This window comes from Lampetra planeri, chromosome 10 (assembly GCF_965212315.1).
Source record: "Lampetra planeri chromosome 10, kcLamPlan1.2.h2, whole genome shotgun sequence".
NCBI lineage: Eukaryota > Metazoa > Chordata > Hyperoartia > Petromyzontiformes > Petromyzontidae > Lampetra > Lampetra planeri.
In genome coordinates this window covers 9574868-9591145 of record NC_136116.1, presented here as the reverse complement: position 1 = coordinate 9591145, position 16278 = coordinate 9574868, and the positions used below count along the sequence as shown (strand labels likewise).

Here is a 16278-nt window from a genome sequence, read left to right as displayed (position 1 = left end):
GGAGCTTGATGTGGTCTTTGTTTAACATGCCCTGTCCTGAAGGTCAATGACACCAAACCACCCGTTCTGGGCCTGACCTAAATTTGAGCCCGGCTTTGGCCATCCTCACAACCCTTCAGGTAACCTGGCCATTTTGTGTTCATGGCTCATGGTTTAAAATTCTTGAGAGAAATATAAATGATAGGGAATTCAAGAAAGATCACTTTTTTAAAGACAAATATTTACATTAAAACTGCATTATATTAGGGTGGTTCAAGGATAACCTGAACGTTGAGATGTGTAGAAGTAAACCTAAGTGAATGATTCGTACTGTTTTTCAACGTATTCCCCTGCTACACATGCATTTGACCCATAGGTGTTGTGACACCTTATTGCCGGTAGCATATAGAGTTTTTTACAAGTACGCAGACATTGCAGGACATCTGCTTTCACATCCTCATCACGTTATATTTACTAATTTCTACTGTTAAACCTAATGCACCTAACACACCTATGCATGAGACACGCATAGCAAAAATTTACATCTGACATCGTGTAAATTTCAGTTACTGACATTTCCCTCCACCAAACATTTCATAACAATGCTGCCCCACAACGCGTGACAAGACTTTTATTCCGCTATCTTGGAAAATACCCAGACTGCTTTGCACAGCCGAGATGTCACTTCACACTGGAGTTGCCAAATGTTGACATTCCAACTCCCACAATCTTCCAGCAGTGATCTATCATTCTTCTCCCATTATCTAGAACAAAAAGTACAGGTTAACCTTGAAACGCCCTTGTAGATAAAAGCCAGTAAGGGAGAGTTGGTCATTTGTTGAAAGGAAATAACATGTATTGCATCATCGTCCTACGCCTTCAAGTTTGTTTCCAATTGCATTTGTTTAAACCATGCGACCTTGGACTGGTTTTTACTTCACTCATTAGTAATGCACACGCATTTATTCACGAACTTTTAGCCTTGGGTAACTGAACAATGGCACTGTGAGGGTAACAATCTCAGTGCATCTTTGGGCTCCAGTTTTTGGTTACACTGTATTAAAGTTTTTTTTTATTCGTGCATTGACAATGGCGTCCATAACGGCATTTACTTAAGATATATTTGGCTCTGTGCGAAGATTCTCCTGAAAATGTGTTGATGTTTGATGCATTTTAAATGTTCATGAACTTTTTTGGCAATGGAGATACATGTCTTTGTTTTCTGTAACAAGGAGAATGTCGCAGACCATTTATTATTGTCTTACCCAGTACAGCACTGACGGAAACAAAGAGAGACCGAATACTGTGACTTCATTTTTTTCTCCATTTTTTGGTGTGAAATCTCTGCATTAGATGAATAAACAAATACCGTTTCATGTAAACCAATAAATCCGTTGTTGAAGGCCTTTGTGGAACGCTCAATTCACATTGATTCGTGTATTCGCTTACTGTGTGAGAATTATATTATCGTTAACAATAAATAAGCATAATTTTTTAAGGGTAGCCGAGGTAGCTGTCCTGGGACATCGAATTATTTTAGGGACGTTAATCGTCCCAGCTTTGACAGTTGCATAACAATAGACCGGTCAAGAAAGTGCATGTATTTACATGTTCTCCCTATCGGTGTTGTAGATCTTCGTCTTCCCATAAATGTCCTGGTTTTTTGTTTGTTCCAAACAGGTTGCGACACTCCATTTGTCTTTTGTGTAAAATCACTGCAGTTTTGTCATTGCCCAAGTAGGATAGGCAAGTGCTAACCCTGCTTTTGCCTTGAGTGTAGTCAGTTGATGGTGTAATGTTCAATGAGTTCAATGAAAATCCAGGCAACAGTTACTGCTGATAACTTGTAAACATTTATTGGAGCATTTATGTTTATTTTACTGTATCGTATTGCACAATTGTTTAGGACTATTTTAGTGGTGTGGTTTAGGCATCAGTAATCTTGATGATAAACAGATGCTTTGCGTAATGTCCAGTTCAGCTCATGACATACGTGATTACACAGTTATGCTTTTGTTGACAGCAGCAGAATGTAATCCAGCAAGGGTGATCCACCTGAGCTCATCTTACAAAACACACTTAAAACGTCTCGCATTGTGCTTTAACAGATGATATCTGGTGTAAAAGTACTTACGTTGGAATAACAATTAAACCAGTTTCTATTATTGTTGGCTTATTATTAAAACATTATATTAATTCCTGGAATCTAGTACAAGCATATTTAAGCAGAAGTAGTAGACTTTCTTTTACCAGGTCAGAGCTCAATGAGACAAATCCCTCTTGCAAAGGAAACCATGTATACATACAAAAAGATAAATAGATAATTAGATTAATAAATTAGGTTTCTCTCGTTAGACAATCTAACCGTACCAAACGGAGCCACGCATTTGTGTTTGTTCTTCACTAATGGCGACGATCGTTCACTCCAGGATCCACGTCTCTGCGGAATCTGTGACGTCCCCTGAAGGCGGTGGTGGAGGCGGCGGTGGCAGTGCAGGCGTTTGATCTCCAGCTGGCTCCTCTGAGTAGCCACTGCTGTCCGACTGCACGCTACTTGTTCGCACAAGGTCGGCTTTGGGGGCAAATGGACAGGTCGGACGAAGGGACAGAGGTCAGTGTAACCAGGTCACAGCATCATAAACCATGGTCCATTACACTTCATCACTACTGTCATAATCATTGACTGAAAAATCGCCCTACATTTAACTAATCTTTGACATTAGAAGCTAAGCAGGTTTGAGCCTGGGCGGTGTTGGGATGAGTGATCACCAAGGCTCCAAGAGTTGTAAGTGTGAGGCTGCAAGATGACCAGGAGGCAATGTGGAGTGTCACCACCCCCCTTGTTCGCGTGGTGGATTTTCTCCAGGTAAACAGGTTTCCTCCCGAAAGAAGCCAAACACCCATTTGTGGAATTAACTAAACATCCCAATGTGACAGGATCCAAATTGAAAATGCTTCTTGGAATTGGGCGTGGCTTTCCTGGAAAAATGCATGGCATAGTTTAAAAGGAATTTTTAAGACTAATTTTAGTTGACATTGCCCGGTGAAATTCATTTTAGGGGTTTGTTATGACAGGAAGCAATCTTTAAAATGTGCGCCATTGACACGAATATAATAGCGCTCTGAGAATATATTATAAAAACATACAAAAAAGTAATTACAGTGCATTTTTTCATTCAAAATATAAACAAGTTCGCATATGATTACATCAAAATGAATTTGCCACTGACCTTCAGCACCAGAACTCCCATCCACACACGCTCCATGCATGCCCTCTCCATCCTCGCTGCGCACCTGAGCATTACAAGACAACACAAAAGCCACCACATCATGCCTTTGCACTCGTCAAAATCTTCATTATGCTTATAAATCAAAAATCAACACCAGTATGTCGATGAGCAATAGCAAAACTAAATTTGCCTAAATCTCCGTGCTGTGAAAAAGAGCCATTGCCCAAAACGTCACCTATTATATCATTTTCATTCTTAAGGGAGTGTTATCATATATGCTCCTGCCATCCCATGTAGAGAACAATAAAACAAATCCAGATATAATTATTGACAGGTTTGATTGGGCAGCACACATCGTGAAAAGGGATAGCGGCAAATAGAAGATACCAGTGATGGAATGGCAGCAAAAGGAGGGAACACGTCTGAGAAGAAGACGACCACAGAGCTGGATCGATGAGATCAGCAAATGAGCAGGCGTGACATTGAGTGTGGCATCGTGTCACCATAAAGGATGGTGATGGTATGGCAAGGTTTTAATTCAGTCGTGGATAACACAAGCCTGATGATAATCATGATGAGCAAACGCAAAAAGTCAACGCAAAATTATAATGTTCAAGATGCAAGTTTGTATTTGAGGAGGGTGTGACCTGACCTGGAGAGTGGGCAAAACATTTTAATGAAGAAAATTAACATCTCGCTGACCACTGCAACATTGCCATCTGTAATTCGCAAAGCAATAGACATTAAGCGAATAGCAGAGTTCGTGCGACATTGCATGGACCATGATTAAAATAATGAAATAAAGAGGCAAGCAATAGCAGGTTGGAATGCTTTGGCAAGATGAAGAAAGAGAGTGTTGATTGCAGGTCGTTTATTATCCACCCATTGTGATGAGCAGATGACAACTGTAGACACGTTCACGGATGGACGTTTCAACAAAGGTGCCACCACTGAATGATAATATATTAGTTTAGGCTTTGCAGTGAATAAAGAATGTCCCCTGGCCACGGATTGTTTTTTTCACAATGCCATACATTTAGTTCTCTGTTGTTTTCAGAAAAGCTCGTTGGATGAGCTTGTCCAGATTTTGTTATTTTTCTCCACTTATATTGCAATGAGCAGGATCACAGTGAAGTATTGAGCCAAGAGAAATATAATGGCATAATCTAAAAGAAAAAGCATTTGTCATTCCACTAATTGCAGAAATGAGTCTTAAACATGTTGGGACTGCACAAAGAGCTCTATGGTATTTAAAAATAACCTGCCAAAGGAGTATTGTGCACTTAAAAGGGTACTTAAGTCAAGATCTAGATGACATCATGCCTAATGCCACCACACCTTGGCATCATTCCCTGTATTCTGCTGGTGTGGCAATCTTTACACCCTGATTCCATTGTCCGCTGTGAGCGGCGCATTTACAATGAGTAAACAAATATTGTCAATTAGTAGCCACGCATAAGCTATTCCAATACACTTTAGTAAACCTGTTATTTTAATAGCAATAATAATACTGTAATTTGGAACATGTGGCATTCGCATCATTCTTATAGCGCAGATCTATAAGAACGATGCTATGTTGCACTGACAAGTAAAGTCTGCCAGTTGCTATGTGGTTTTAGCCCTTTCATTCATTTGTAAATAATAAAAAGTGTATCTGAAAAATTGGAATGCGACACCGGCACACTTCTTCTTGGTTCTTTTGGTAAAGTCACGTAGAAGGGAAGTAATAAAATAATAAAAATAAAACATAATAAAATCATTCTCACAACGTTTCGGTCACCTGAGGATGGCTGCTTGCGTTGTGGCCGAAACGTCGTGAAAATTATTTTATTATGTTTTATTTTTATTATTTTATTACTTCCCTTCTACGTGACTTTACCGAAAGAACTAAGAAGATGAATCCCTGCAGTCACGAAAATTTCAAATCGAAATTTAACCGGCACACTTAGCATACTCTTTTTCCCGAACCGAATCTTGAACATCCACCATGAAGCAGACGACTTGCGCTATTTGTGGTTAACGCACCGACTGCCGCGCCTTCATGAAGCCCAATCCTCCTTTTTACTCGAAGCGGAGGTGCCGTTGTCCACTCACCTCGTCCATCTCAAACGAGTCCTTCCGGCACGCGTCGTCGTGCTGCAGGGATTGTGGGAGATGTCCGCCTGGGCACGATGCTCCGCCTGAGTTTGCGTCATCAGCCTCCTGCGGGGCGCCCGCCGGGCCGAGCTCGTCTGTGTGGCAACCACCGTCACCATTGCCGTCCCTTCGAGGTGGTGGTACAAGTGGAACGGCTCTCTTGTCGGTCAGACAAGCGTTCTCATCACGGGACAGCTCTTCAAAGTCTTCCATGCCGTCGTTTGAATATTCCTTGCTCTTCTTGCGAAACGGTCTTCCCACTGACCTGACCACACACTTTTGGCGGACAAAGCCATCACTTTCTGGCAGTTCTTGAGCATCCACGTATTTTTGGACGTCATCCCTTTCCGTGTATGAATTTAAAGTTGTGCGGTCTAAATTTTGTTCACTGGTGGCCTTAGAAAGGCATTCGTTGTGGCCGGTCTTTTGAAAAACCTCTTGCTCTGTGGGAGAAGATTCAGGTGATTCGATGTCAGCCCAAACATCAAGGCTGTGACACGAACTTTGGTTAACGTTGTGTGATGGCACCGTGGGTTCTTCCACCACACTCTGCCAGGAAACGCTCCTCCTAAGCTGCCGAATCAACCAGGCCCTGCCCGAGTGTCTGCCACACCTCCTTTCGTTTGCGTCATTATCGCCGCCGACTACTTTCTGGCACGGCGATGCTCTCGATTGTGTCGACCCTGACATCGGCTCCAGATGAAACTCCCGAGAAGCTGGATTTCCAGCCCCTGCATCCCATTCTGCTAAGTTCATGGTAAAAAAATGAGCCGGTAGTTTGTGTGCAAGCTTGAAACGATCTGAGGACACAAAATTAGTTCAGATACTGTTAATGAAATAGCTAGTATTTGTGTGAATTGGGTGGCACTTTATTGGCTAAAATCAGCTGTGATGTAGTTGTCATGGCCCAGAGCTTTCCAAATTTCATGGCTGTATCCATGAAAAAAGGTATATTTAAGTTACAGTGTAATTGCACATGTTAAAATACTGCTGTACAATGCTGTTAACTGCATGTACTACTGTATTCCCTATGGGAATTTGACATTTATTAAAGCCTAAGATTTGAATACAGTAAATCCTTAATATTTGCCCGAGATACATTCCTGGACAATGGCGCATATATTAATACTTACAGCTTATGAGAAAAAAAGGTTAAGGGGGCATGAACATATTTTTTTAAACATGTAAACTGTATGAACATAAACATAGTTAAAATATCACATATAAATAAACAAGCAAATACATATTTCGCAGTTCGTAATTGCAAACGACTGTAAATGAAAGCACTAGCGTGTACACAGCGCGGCACGGACAACTTTGGCGTGCTACGGCCGCGAATATTTAAATTACAACCCCGCGAATTTAAAATAGCGTAACAATACATTTGTTGTAAATAGGCATAATCGGTGCATATTAACAACCTGCGAATATTAAGGGTCGGCAGTACATTAAAAGGTAAAACATGACGCCAAAAGGCGCCTATTGGCGTCATCTGGTCCAACCCATGTGAGACTAGGCTCTAAGGAAAGCTGTCTCGGGTGTGGGCCAATCAACTTCAAGGACAGTGCAAAAAAAGGTGTCAGTTTTGTTGCCAGATAGAAGGGTAAAAAAACAATTAGAATGTGGGGATTAGAATAATCACATGGCACATCCATAGACCCCCCACCCATGCATTCGCATGCACTTATAGTAGCCCCATCTCACCATTGACTACAACTCTGTTCACAGCTACACACAGTATTCATAGATCCCCTGCCCAACTATGTAACCCTACTATTGACAACTGCATGTACTTTCAATCGGGTAAGAACACATTGATTCCACGTCATCACACATAGTATTAATAATTGTTATTCGTATGTGCAATACATGTGTTGCAGTGCATTCTATTCAATGCAGAAAATCACATCACATTACAAGTACAGTGCATAGGGTTGCCAACTCTTGACTGAAGCCATTCTGGAAGATGTTTTTATTAATTTAGTTTCTAAAAATAGCCTATTTAATATCTCGGATTGCTTTCAATAGTCACCGGGAGATCAATGCCAATTCTGGTAGAGACTCCCGGCCAATCCGGGAGGGTTGGTAACCCGACCAGTGCCGGAGGGTGACGCTGAATAATGCACCCTGAGTTACTGCCACTGCCAGATGGATAAACATTTGAAAATTGCCACGGGGGATATAAAGACAGCACACGAAATGCGTTGTACAAAATCATACATCCTAGCAAGTAGGTGTGTGGGACAACGGTGTCAAACAATGGTTCTTTCAGTAAAGTCACGTAGATGAAAAATAATAATAAAATGAAATAACAAAATAGTACGCCGTTATTTATTTATTTTTTAATCTAAGTGACTTTACCGAAAGAAGCAAAGAGCATGGATCCTTGCAGTCACGAAAACTTCAAATCTAGAATTAATGCAAGATGTTTAAAGCATTAAATAGAGTAAAACTAGCAACTGTTGTACCCGTGTGGAAAAAGGAACGGGAAATCAAATAAATAATAAAAAATCGGAACTAAAAGGAGAAGGAATTGAGAAATTGGAGCAAAGGGTCAGGAAAGATGAAGAGGCTAGAAAAAAGCCTCGTCGCTGCACGGAGCAGAGTGTGTTTTCATAGGGGGCAGGGAGAGGGCAGCGATTTAGAGTCAGGGTGGCCACACAGAAGTCACATGATTTAAAAGAGGCTTTAGGGATGGTTTAGACATATAGAATTGACTGAGGAGACGCATCTGAAATGTGTACTGTCCACACTAATTTTGTATGGGAGGCAACCCCACGTGATGGGCAGAGCATGACTTTGATTCTCCTAAGTTTATATGATATTGGAGATTTGCTTCTTATTGCTGTGAACATCTGTGTAAAGCAAAGTAGGAGATCAGCAGTGTCGCTGGTTGCCACGCATGACAGGTTTTACTGAATGTTACTTAATGCGCCTTTGGTTTAATTACTGACTTCGCTTCTCACTCGTCGAGGGTCAGTGACCATGTCCCCAAATGACCACAAACATGTTGGCGAGTCAAACCGGTTGGTTGGAAAACCATCTTCACCCCCATTCTATGCAGGTAAGGAACACATTTGCAAAGCCTATTTTAAGCAAGTTTTTGCATTTTTGGTGTTTTTAGTTTTATCCGAGCCACCTACTTGGATAATTGAGAATTCACTATTTTTAAACAATGACTAAAAATCACGCAACTTTAGGTAGCTGTCAGGGAAAATTCATTTGCTAAATTTAATATAGTCATGTTTGATCTGGTTTGTGTCTCCAAGTTTTAAGCACTACTTTGATCATTTTGGCAGGAAAGCTCATAACAGCAACACAACTTGAGACCAAAATTGAGTCAATATGAGATGATCAGAACATGATTCAATCCTCCTCCAGAGATGTATAATTGCATTTCAACCTTCGTTTGAATGCATTAAGAGCCGTGCAATGCCTCTGCGTGTCTCATGGCAGTGCTGTCCACACCCAGGATAATCAGGTGGTCCTGATCATTGCGCCGCGCCAGGGTCTGCTGCAGGAGGTCGGCACTGATGCCCTGGGCTCGCGACGGTGCCTGCAGGAAACGCTGGGGGACACGAGCCACGGAGTCGGGGTCCTCGTCCCCAAAGCCCAGGCTCAGCAGCGTCTCCTCGGCGTCCTCCCGGCCCAGGCTCAGCAGCTCCACCAGCCTAGGTCGCCACCAGCACCCATGAGTAAAACGGACATCGCAATGTTTCCACTGCGCTCACGTTCTCGTTTTGCCCTTGGCTGTCAATTGCGCTGGATACCATGGAGTTGGCCGAGTGCCGCACACTAAATGTATGAGTATAAAGACATTAAGCAACTTCTAAATGAGGGCAAAATGCATGCCGACAAGAACATCATAATTGGTTGACTTAAAGGTGAAAGTGGATTTTTAAAAAAGAGCAGAAATTAGAGGATGATTGGTACATTTGGCATCAGAGTGAGAGACCTGGAGAAGAGAATGTCTCATCGTGTTTACAGTTAGCAAAAAAGGAGTCGAAAAAATGGACATTCAAAAGAGCCCAAATGGGAAGTACAGTATATATGAATAAAATTGCCTTGATTTTCACGGACAAACGTCAGACAATTAGATATGTCTCTGTCCTCTGCAAACTCCAGCAGAGGAAGCGATTGCAGGCTGTTGCTATGTAACATTACCAAAGAAAGGACAAAGCTAATTACAGGCGAGAACAAGACACTCAACACCAAATGTGTAGTTCAAGTTCAGCAAGTGGGGGTGGGAATTAAGATTGATCATGAGAAACAGATAACAACCTCTCGGGAAGACAAATTGTGATATACATTTCATCAATAATAATAATAAATAACTCGCATCTACATGGACAGTACACTTAAAGTTGGCACAAAGTAGATAAGCAAACAGAACAAAATATCTGAAACCACAAACAAACATGATGGGAAAGAAGAGATGTGCCAATAAGAGACAGAATAAACATAACTCTAAAAAACTTAGGAACTTGTTGAGATTAAAAATTACGGAACACAAGACAAGCGATTGGAGAAATAAAGTAAAAAGACGTAAATGAAGGATGTAGAGTATTAAGATTTAATATTTGCTGCCACATATGGTGATTATACCAAGCAATGAAAATGTATTACAGGAGACAGTTGAAGAAAATGTATTACAGTCAGACTTCTCCACAACTCTGGCTGTCGCCTGATGAAGCTAGTTGTGATTACTGGCGAAACTTCGTACTCAGATTGTAAATGTTGTGGCTTGGCTCTCCAACACACCGGTTAGTGCTGTACTAGTGACGAATTGGCATGTTCTGTTTACGTGACAACCCTTACTAGTTGGCTGTGTCGGGTGGTGACGGGTTTTAACAAAACATTTATATATAGTTACGCGATCTAACCCAAAAAACCTCTTATGGATGATATTGGTCGCGAAAGTCTACGTGTTAAATAGTTGAAGAGGTTAACAAAGTTGGACTCGGGTGTTGTACGTGGGTGGCTTGTGCTTTATCCGGGCCACATTTAACTATCTGACTCAGGTAACAGCTTTTGTAGGTGAATCGCATTCGATCCATTTGCCTCGCATAATTACGATAAGTCAGATGCCGTGAAGAAAAAAAACATTCTGAAAGTGACTCATCTGGCCAAACGGATATGGATACATTTTGTCATTGTCCGCTTCAAGTTTCTGGGGCACTCGATCAGCAGAGAGTGGGCACGGATCCCAGTATTGCGTGCTAGGAGGGTGAGAGAGGGGAACGCTAGGAGGGATCAAAGCAGCGGATGGGGAGTTTGGCTGCTGGGTTTTTATTACATAAGATGTCGAGCTACTTGCACTGCCTATGCCAACGGGTCTCCAACAATTCCCCGTGCCTCCACACTTCCCGATTACAATTTTTACTCATCCGCTGACTTATTCAGTGCACACATGTGTTCATTTGCACGTGATGTGAGTGCAATTTTGAAATACAATACAATGCAATTAGGATTGTGTATAGCATGTAATCGCGATGGCAGCTCAAGACGCTGTACAGAAACTGTGGACATATTTATTTATTGGCGAGAAAGACCATCAGTGATTGACAGAAGAAAAGAGACAGGTCAAAAGTCGGCATTTAACAGGGGGCAGAGAATTCAGACCACGGACATCTCAAGAAGCCGTCTGTGAATGAGAAATATTTGATGTAAGACCTTCAAGGAGAACGGTTTCACATTGACATCCACTGCTTTTCACAACCCAGGATTAGTGGCACCCTTCCAATAGCCAACAACCCCACGCTGTCCCCTGATGCCTCAAGTTATGTTTAACTCTGGATATAATTTTCATCTAGAGAGACCAAGACAAAAGAGGTATTGTGTTCCTCTTGAGAGTTTACTGTTGTACTCGACATACATGACAGCCGTCTTAATAGTTTTGAACGTTATTAATTTGTTTCCATGCATTCAAAAGGCATTTCCATTCTTCACTTTCCCTGAAGTGTAATTAATAAACTGCACGTTATGCAATCATATCAGCCAAACGCATAAGCCGTCAACGCATTGCGAATATAAATAAAATACAGTACACTATAAAGGTATTTACACTACACCCATTTGTTTAAAATAATAATTAATAAACTGTTGTTAATGAGAACGCATTCAAAATACATTATTTTAGCCCTTTATTTTAAAGTAAACTTTGTAATCTGGTCGGTGTGTGTGTGTAACCAGATTTGTATAACTTTATTGGCACTAGGCACACGATATTAGTGTGTCTTACGTTTCCGGAGCCGCCTCATAATCCCGAGAATAGTTTAGTTTGTAATTAAGTTATTTAAGTTAATATAACAAAAACAATTATAATTAAAATCTTCCCGTGCTCTGTGCGATGGGCGTTGTTTTCCAGCCTGGTGTGTCCCAGCTGAGTTTGAGCCCCGTTTTTCAGTCACACACCTCATCGTCGTTATCATCGTCGTCCGTCCCTTTAATTGTGCAGGTTTGCGGGAGCATTAGCGGTGCTGTTGGAAATCAACTCTGTCCACCACTTGCGGTGTTTTGTGATCTGCACGGCGCTTGCCAATCATTTCGCATGCATTGTGTATTGACTTAGTCCTTCCTTTATCCGGTGAAACTTCATGTATAAATAAAACTTGTTTCCTGCAAAAAATGCCGAGCACAAATATTTCCCCTTGAGTCATTGACCGTTGAATCATTGAGCAATGACAAGGAACTGTTTTTCACTTTTAGTGTTAAAACATCGGATATTTATCAGGATAAAGCTGAGTAACTTCAACATGTGGAAATTTTTCATAATATTTTCGTATCCTTTGCCTCTCCAAATTAACTCTTAACTCACAGAAACTTCATTTACATTTTTTTGAAATGTATCATAATAAGATATACATAGAGTCAAACATTTTCCACAATGGATTTTCTCATATTGTTATCATTCGTACGTTTAAACTATGGGCATCACAGCCTTTCCTCATGTGCATTGGGGGTGAGAGCTAGAGCAGAATGCATGACAGACAAAAACAAATCGTATCGTTACTCAATCTGTTAAGACTCGTCTACGTTTTGTTTAACACAGTGTGTGTCGTGCACCCCTTCCCGCCAATGCCCCCCGCCCGCTCCCACCCACCAATTCGTTTTTGTACATGACACTCATTTAGACAAGGTCACGCTGCAGGGTTGTGTTTAACAGGTGTTGGGTCCAAGACACACAGAGATGGACTGCACATGGGAGAGTCACGGTCCTAAGTCTCGGTGTGTTCATCACAAAGATGCGACTGCCGAGTGCCGTGCCACAGGGCAGTGCGAGCGTTCTGTCCACCACATGTGTCATAGAATGAGACCACGCCATGCTCATTCCCGCAGCACTTAGCATTCCTATTGGACAACAGTGCTCACCTCCAATTGGCACGGATGGCAACGTACGGTGAGAAATCGTTTTCAACATTGATACATGCACTACATTGATCACGAACTGTATTTTGCTAGTGAAACATACTTTAGGAACACTTAGGGAGGTGTATAATCATATTGACACAGCCTCCAAGTCCCTCTTGTTAAACTTTATTCCACCTATGCATAGTTCTAAGGAGGATGTTATATGACCAAGGATAAAAATGTTTTTAAAAAAGCTATTCGTGTTAGCGTAACATAATGTGCTATGCACCTGGAAATCTGATTTACACTGCCCAGCCTGGTGAAGTATGGTAAAACAATCACCACTACCTTCATGGAATGGGGAGGCTTTCATCCATAAATGGGTTAACTGTTCTCATTCCTGCCTATTAAAGTTATCTCATTTAGCTTCTATACTGTACTTTTTTTTCTGCCCTTGCCAAACAATTCATTTATTTGTGATGTACAGCACCTTGAGTACCTTTAAGAAAGCCACTTCAATGTAATCGAGTGTTATTTTAATTTTGGTGTCGTATCTTATAAGCAGATCACTCTTTATTACAACTCTAGAAATGAAAGAAAGGATGCAATACAAACAAAATCAATGCTCCTCACCAATCCTTCGTGGGGAACTTGGTGTGCCTGCTTGGGTACCGATTCCCTGAGCCAATGTGCTCCGTGCCATCGTGCCTCCGACGGCCGCTTGTCCGTTCCGCCTGCTGCCCGCGTGAGACCTCCTGTGGCCACGAAGAGGCACCGGTACGGGCCCTGTCCTCGCCGCTCGCGAAAGGGACGGCCTCCGAGTCCAGGGCCCTGCCCTGCCAAGAAGAGCGGCTGACGTGCCAGCGATTGCGCCTTGAGGAGGAGGCAGCTGCGCTGTCGTGACGGACGGACATCTCTCCCGTCTTCTCCATCGCCTGCGATGAGATGCACTGCATATGGGGGGGTGGGGGGTTGCGGTATAAATAGTAAATGGTGATGCCGTTTATTATGATAGGGATGAGATCTGTTCCCAGCACTGGGCGGATGCTTTGTGGGTATCACTGCGTGTTTCCCGTCATCGGGTAATGCTGTCTGGACCTGTGAGTGGGTGTCTCGTAAAATACCTGGGGACAGTACCGGGAAAAATGTCGTCAGAGCCGAGGGCTCTCAGGGAGGCGCGCGTGTTTGTGTGCAATGATGCATAGGGGAGCTGTGATGTCAGTCATGTGACTGAAAATCGGAGATGGTTTTTGTTCCTTTAAAAGTTTCAGCTCTGATTATGCAGACATAATGCAAAACAAATGGTTGTTGATAGTTGTCGCATACATCTCTGTATGGCGCAAAGTGCGGGCAGGTGTGTGGGCTGACATTCTGGAGGGTTTCATTATCAAACTGCGCGCATCAAATATCCCTCCTATATCTTGATTTGAAGCTTTCGTGACTGCAGGAATCCATACTCTTTGGTTATTTCGGTGAAGTCACGTAAATAATACATGACTTTACCGAAAGAACCAAAGAATATCCCTCCTATAGCCTGAACAGACTTGGAGCCAGTGGTGTTGGCAAACACCTAATAAGGCACACAAGGAGCGAGGTGGCCAGCATCACGGCCGGCCGCCTTTGTCTCCTCAGTAGCTATGTTTACACACCGCACCAGGTACTCAGTTGAGGATGAGGCCACTTGGAGAGACCTCGCACCGGTTTAGATAATCGTCACCTGGTATTGGTGGTGGCTTTGAGCGGGAATTGAATTGGGGGTGGCCCGATTCGCCTGCACCCTGATGCAGGCAAAACTCACAGCTTCGTCCACGCAATAATACCACGCACATTATGCAGGACAGGTAGAGCAAATGTATCGTAGTTTTATAATTGAACACAAAAGCGCCAATGAAAAAAAGTCTGACCAAAACTATTACAACGCGCATACTCGCTGGAAATCTGCATGCAAGCGAATTCCCCGAGAGGACAAAAAATAAGCCGTGAAATAAACAGTGGCATCATCACGCACGTGGTGCACAAGCCCTTTAATAACTTCACGCTGAAGCAAGTTTCAATGCAAAGCAAGCATATGTCAAAAAAATACATGATAACGAAAGGTGTGGGCACGAATGCCGTTTAAACCCGAGCCCTCCTGAAAAATGAAATCACAAACACGTTATAATTTAACAGATGAGAGACACAGAGAGAGAGAGAGAGGACAGTCATACACACCCTGTGATGAGTAGCCGGCCGTGCGGAGTGACGAGCAGATCGTAAGAACAAAAATAACTTGTGGCTGGGATAGTTGTTTTGTGTCCAGGATCCTCTTCCACCTCGTGCGCGGCCCTTGCGGACAGACCTGTGGCTACCGGCGAGACTCTCAGTGCGGATCCTGACGCCACGCTTCTAGATCTCCCCGGGGTGCCCTCTTCTGCGCGGCTCGCTGCTGCTGCTGCTGCTTCTGCCTCTGCTGCTGCTGTTGTTGTCTCAAGGAAGCTAAGGTGACGGTCACGAATGAACAACAGAAAAAAAACCCTCCTTGTTCTCACACTCGGCGGCGCGCTCCAGACGCCAAAGCGTGACGCACGACGATGCACTTGCAGAACTGACTCCTCGCGACACTGCCCACGACAGCCAAAACCTTCATCCTGTGTCCTCGCTGCTGCCCCACCCAGCCCATCGCAGACCCCCCCCCCCACCACTACACCCCCCCCCCCACCACTACACCCCCCCACCACTCCCCACCCCACACCCCCCACCCACCCCCACCACCCCCCATCCCCTCCCACCCCCCCCCCCCACAACTCCCACCCACCCCCACCACCCCCCATTCCCTCCCACCACCCCCACCCACCCCCACCACCCCCCATCCCCTCCAACCCCCCCCCCCACAACCCCCACCCACCCCCCAAGTCCCTCTACCCATCAAATTGTTCTGTGATGGCATTACGTGAAGTTAATGTGTAAAATGCGGCTGAACTTGGCCTCTGAATGGAAATGGAAATTAGGCAAGGGTTTCTGGCAGAAGACGGGCTCAACTGGTGCGTGTGTTTTGTTGTTTCAGTCTGTGCTTGTTTGCAGGCATGTGCTGCTGATTGGTCCCATGTGAAGTTATCGCAGTGCAATGATGCAAAGCCACAAATGTTGGTCGTTGTGCAGGATAAAGCCATTGTTAAGTAGTAAACACGCCACCTATTAGGTTACCATTAAACGTGAAGGAAAACAAAGCGCAATTACATCTTCGTACGCGTTCCAAATATTTAACGTAGATGAGTGGAGTGGGTTTTCTGAAAGCTACGTTTAAGTTTCTACTAAATACACTCTCTGCGTGGTGAGTCAACACCTCAATGTGTTTTACAAAGTCAAACCTACAGTAGTAAAAGTGTGAGTGATGCTACAGTAGTTAGCACACTGTACTGTGAACGCGGTGACCTGAGTTTTATCCCTGACCACAGCTAAAACCAGTGGTAAATGATAACTGGAGCGGTCCTGTCATCCGCTTCAACAATCCACATTGACCAGCATGGTGAAGTATAATCAACTCCCACCATGACCGAAACAGTGTGCAGACTACTTCATTTGGCAATTGGATTAACAAAGGATC

The 16278-nt window shown here is 43.3% G+C and overlaps 1 protein-coding gene across 3 annotated transcripts; it reads right to left on the bottom strand.

Moving 5' to 3' along the window:
* Positions 1-1819: 1819 nt before the first annotated feature.
* On the bottom strand, positions 1820-15295 carry LOC144720991 (protein ITPRID2-like). 3 transcript variants are annotated; one of them, XM_078598246.1, is made up of 6 exons: positions 14907-15295; positions 13329-13645; positions 8814-9016; positions 5304-6145; positions 3210-3273; positions 1820-2551 (listed from the first exon to the last, which is right to left on the bottom strand). In XM_078598246.1, exons 2-6 carry the CDS (start codon positions 13625-13627, stop codon positions 2400-2402), a joined length of 1560 nt encoding a protein of 519 aa, XP_078454372.1. In that variant the 5' UTR covers positions 13628-13645; positions 14907-15295; the 3' UTR covers positions 1820-2399. The 3 variants fall into 3 exon arrangements, with proteins under 3 accessions (XP_078454372.1, XP_078454374.1, XP_078454373.1); XM_078598248.1 differs by lacking the exon at positions 14907-15295 and adding an exon at positions 11760-11963 and having other exon boundaries at positions 13329-13419; XM_078598247.1 differs by lacking the exons at positions 13329-13645; positions 14907-15295 and adding an exon at positions 11760-12420.
* Between the last annotated feature and the right edge of the window lie 983 nt (positions 15296-16278).

What these genes read in the sequence shown, in the direction of transcription:
- LOC144720991 (XM_078598246.1), bottom strand. Translation starts at nt 13,627, where the DNA reads ATGGAGAAGACGGGAGAGATGTCCGTCCGTCACGACAGCGCAGCTGCC. An exon ending in ACTCGTTTGAGATGGACGAG is followed by an intron (nt 3,274 to 5,303) that starts GTGAGTGGACAA and finishes TGTAATGCTCAG; the next exon opens with GTGCGCAGCGAGGATGGAGA. An exon ending in TGGGAGTTCTGGTGCTGAAG is followed by an intron (nt 2,552 to 3,209) that starts GTCAGTGGCAAA and finishes TTGCCCCCAAAG; the next exon opens with CCGACCTTGTGCGAACAAGT.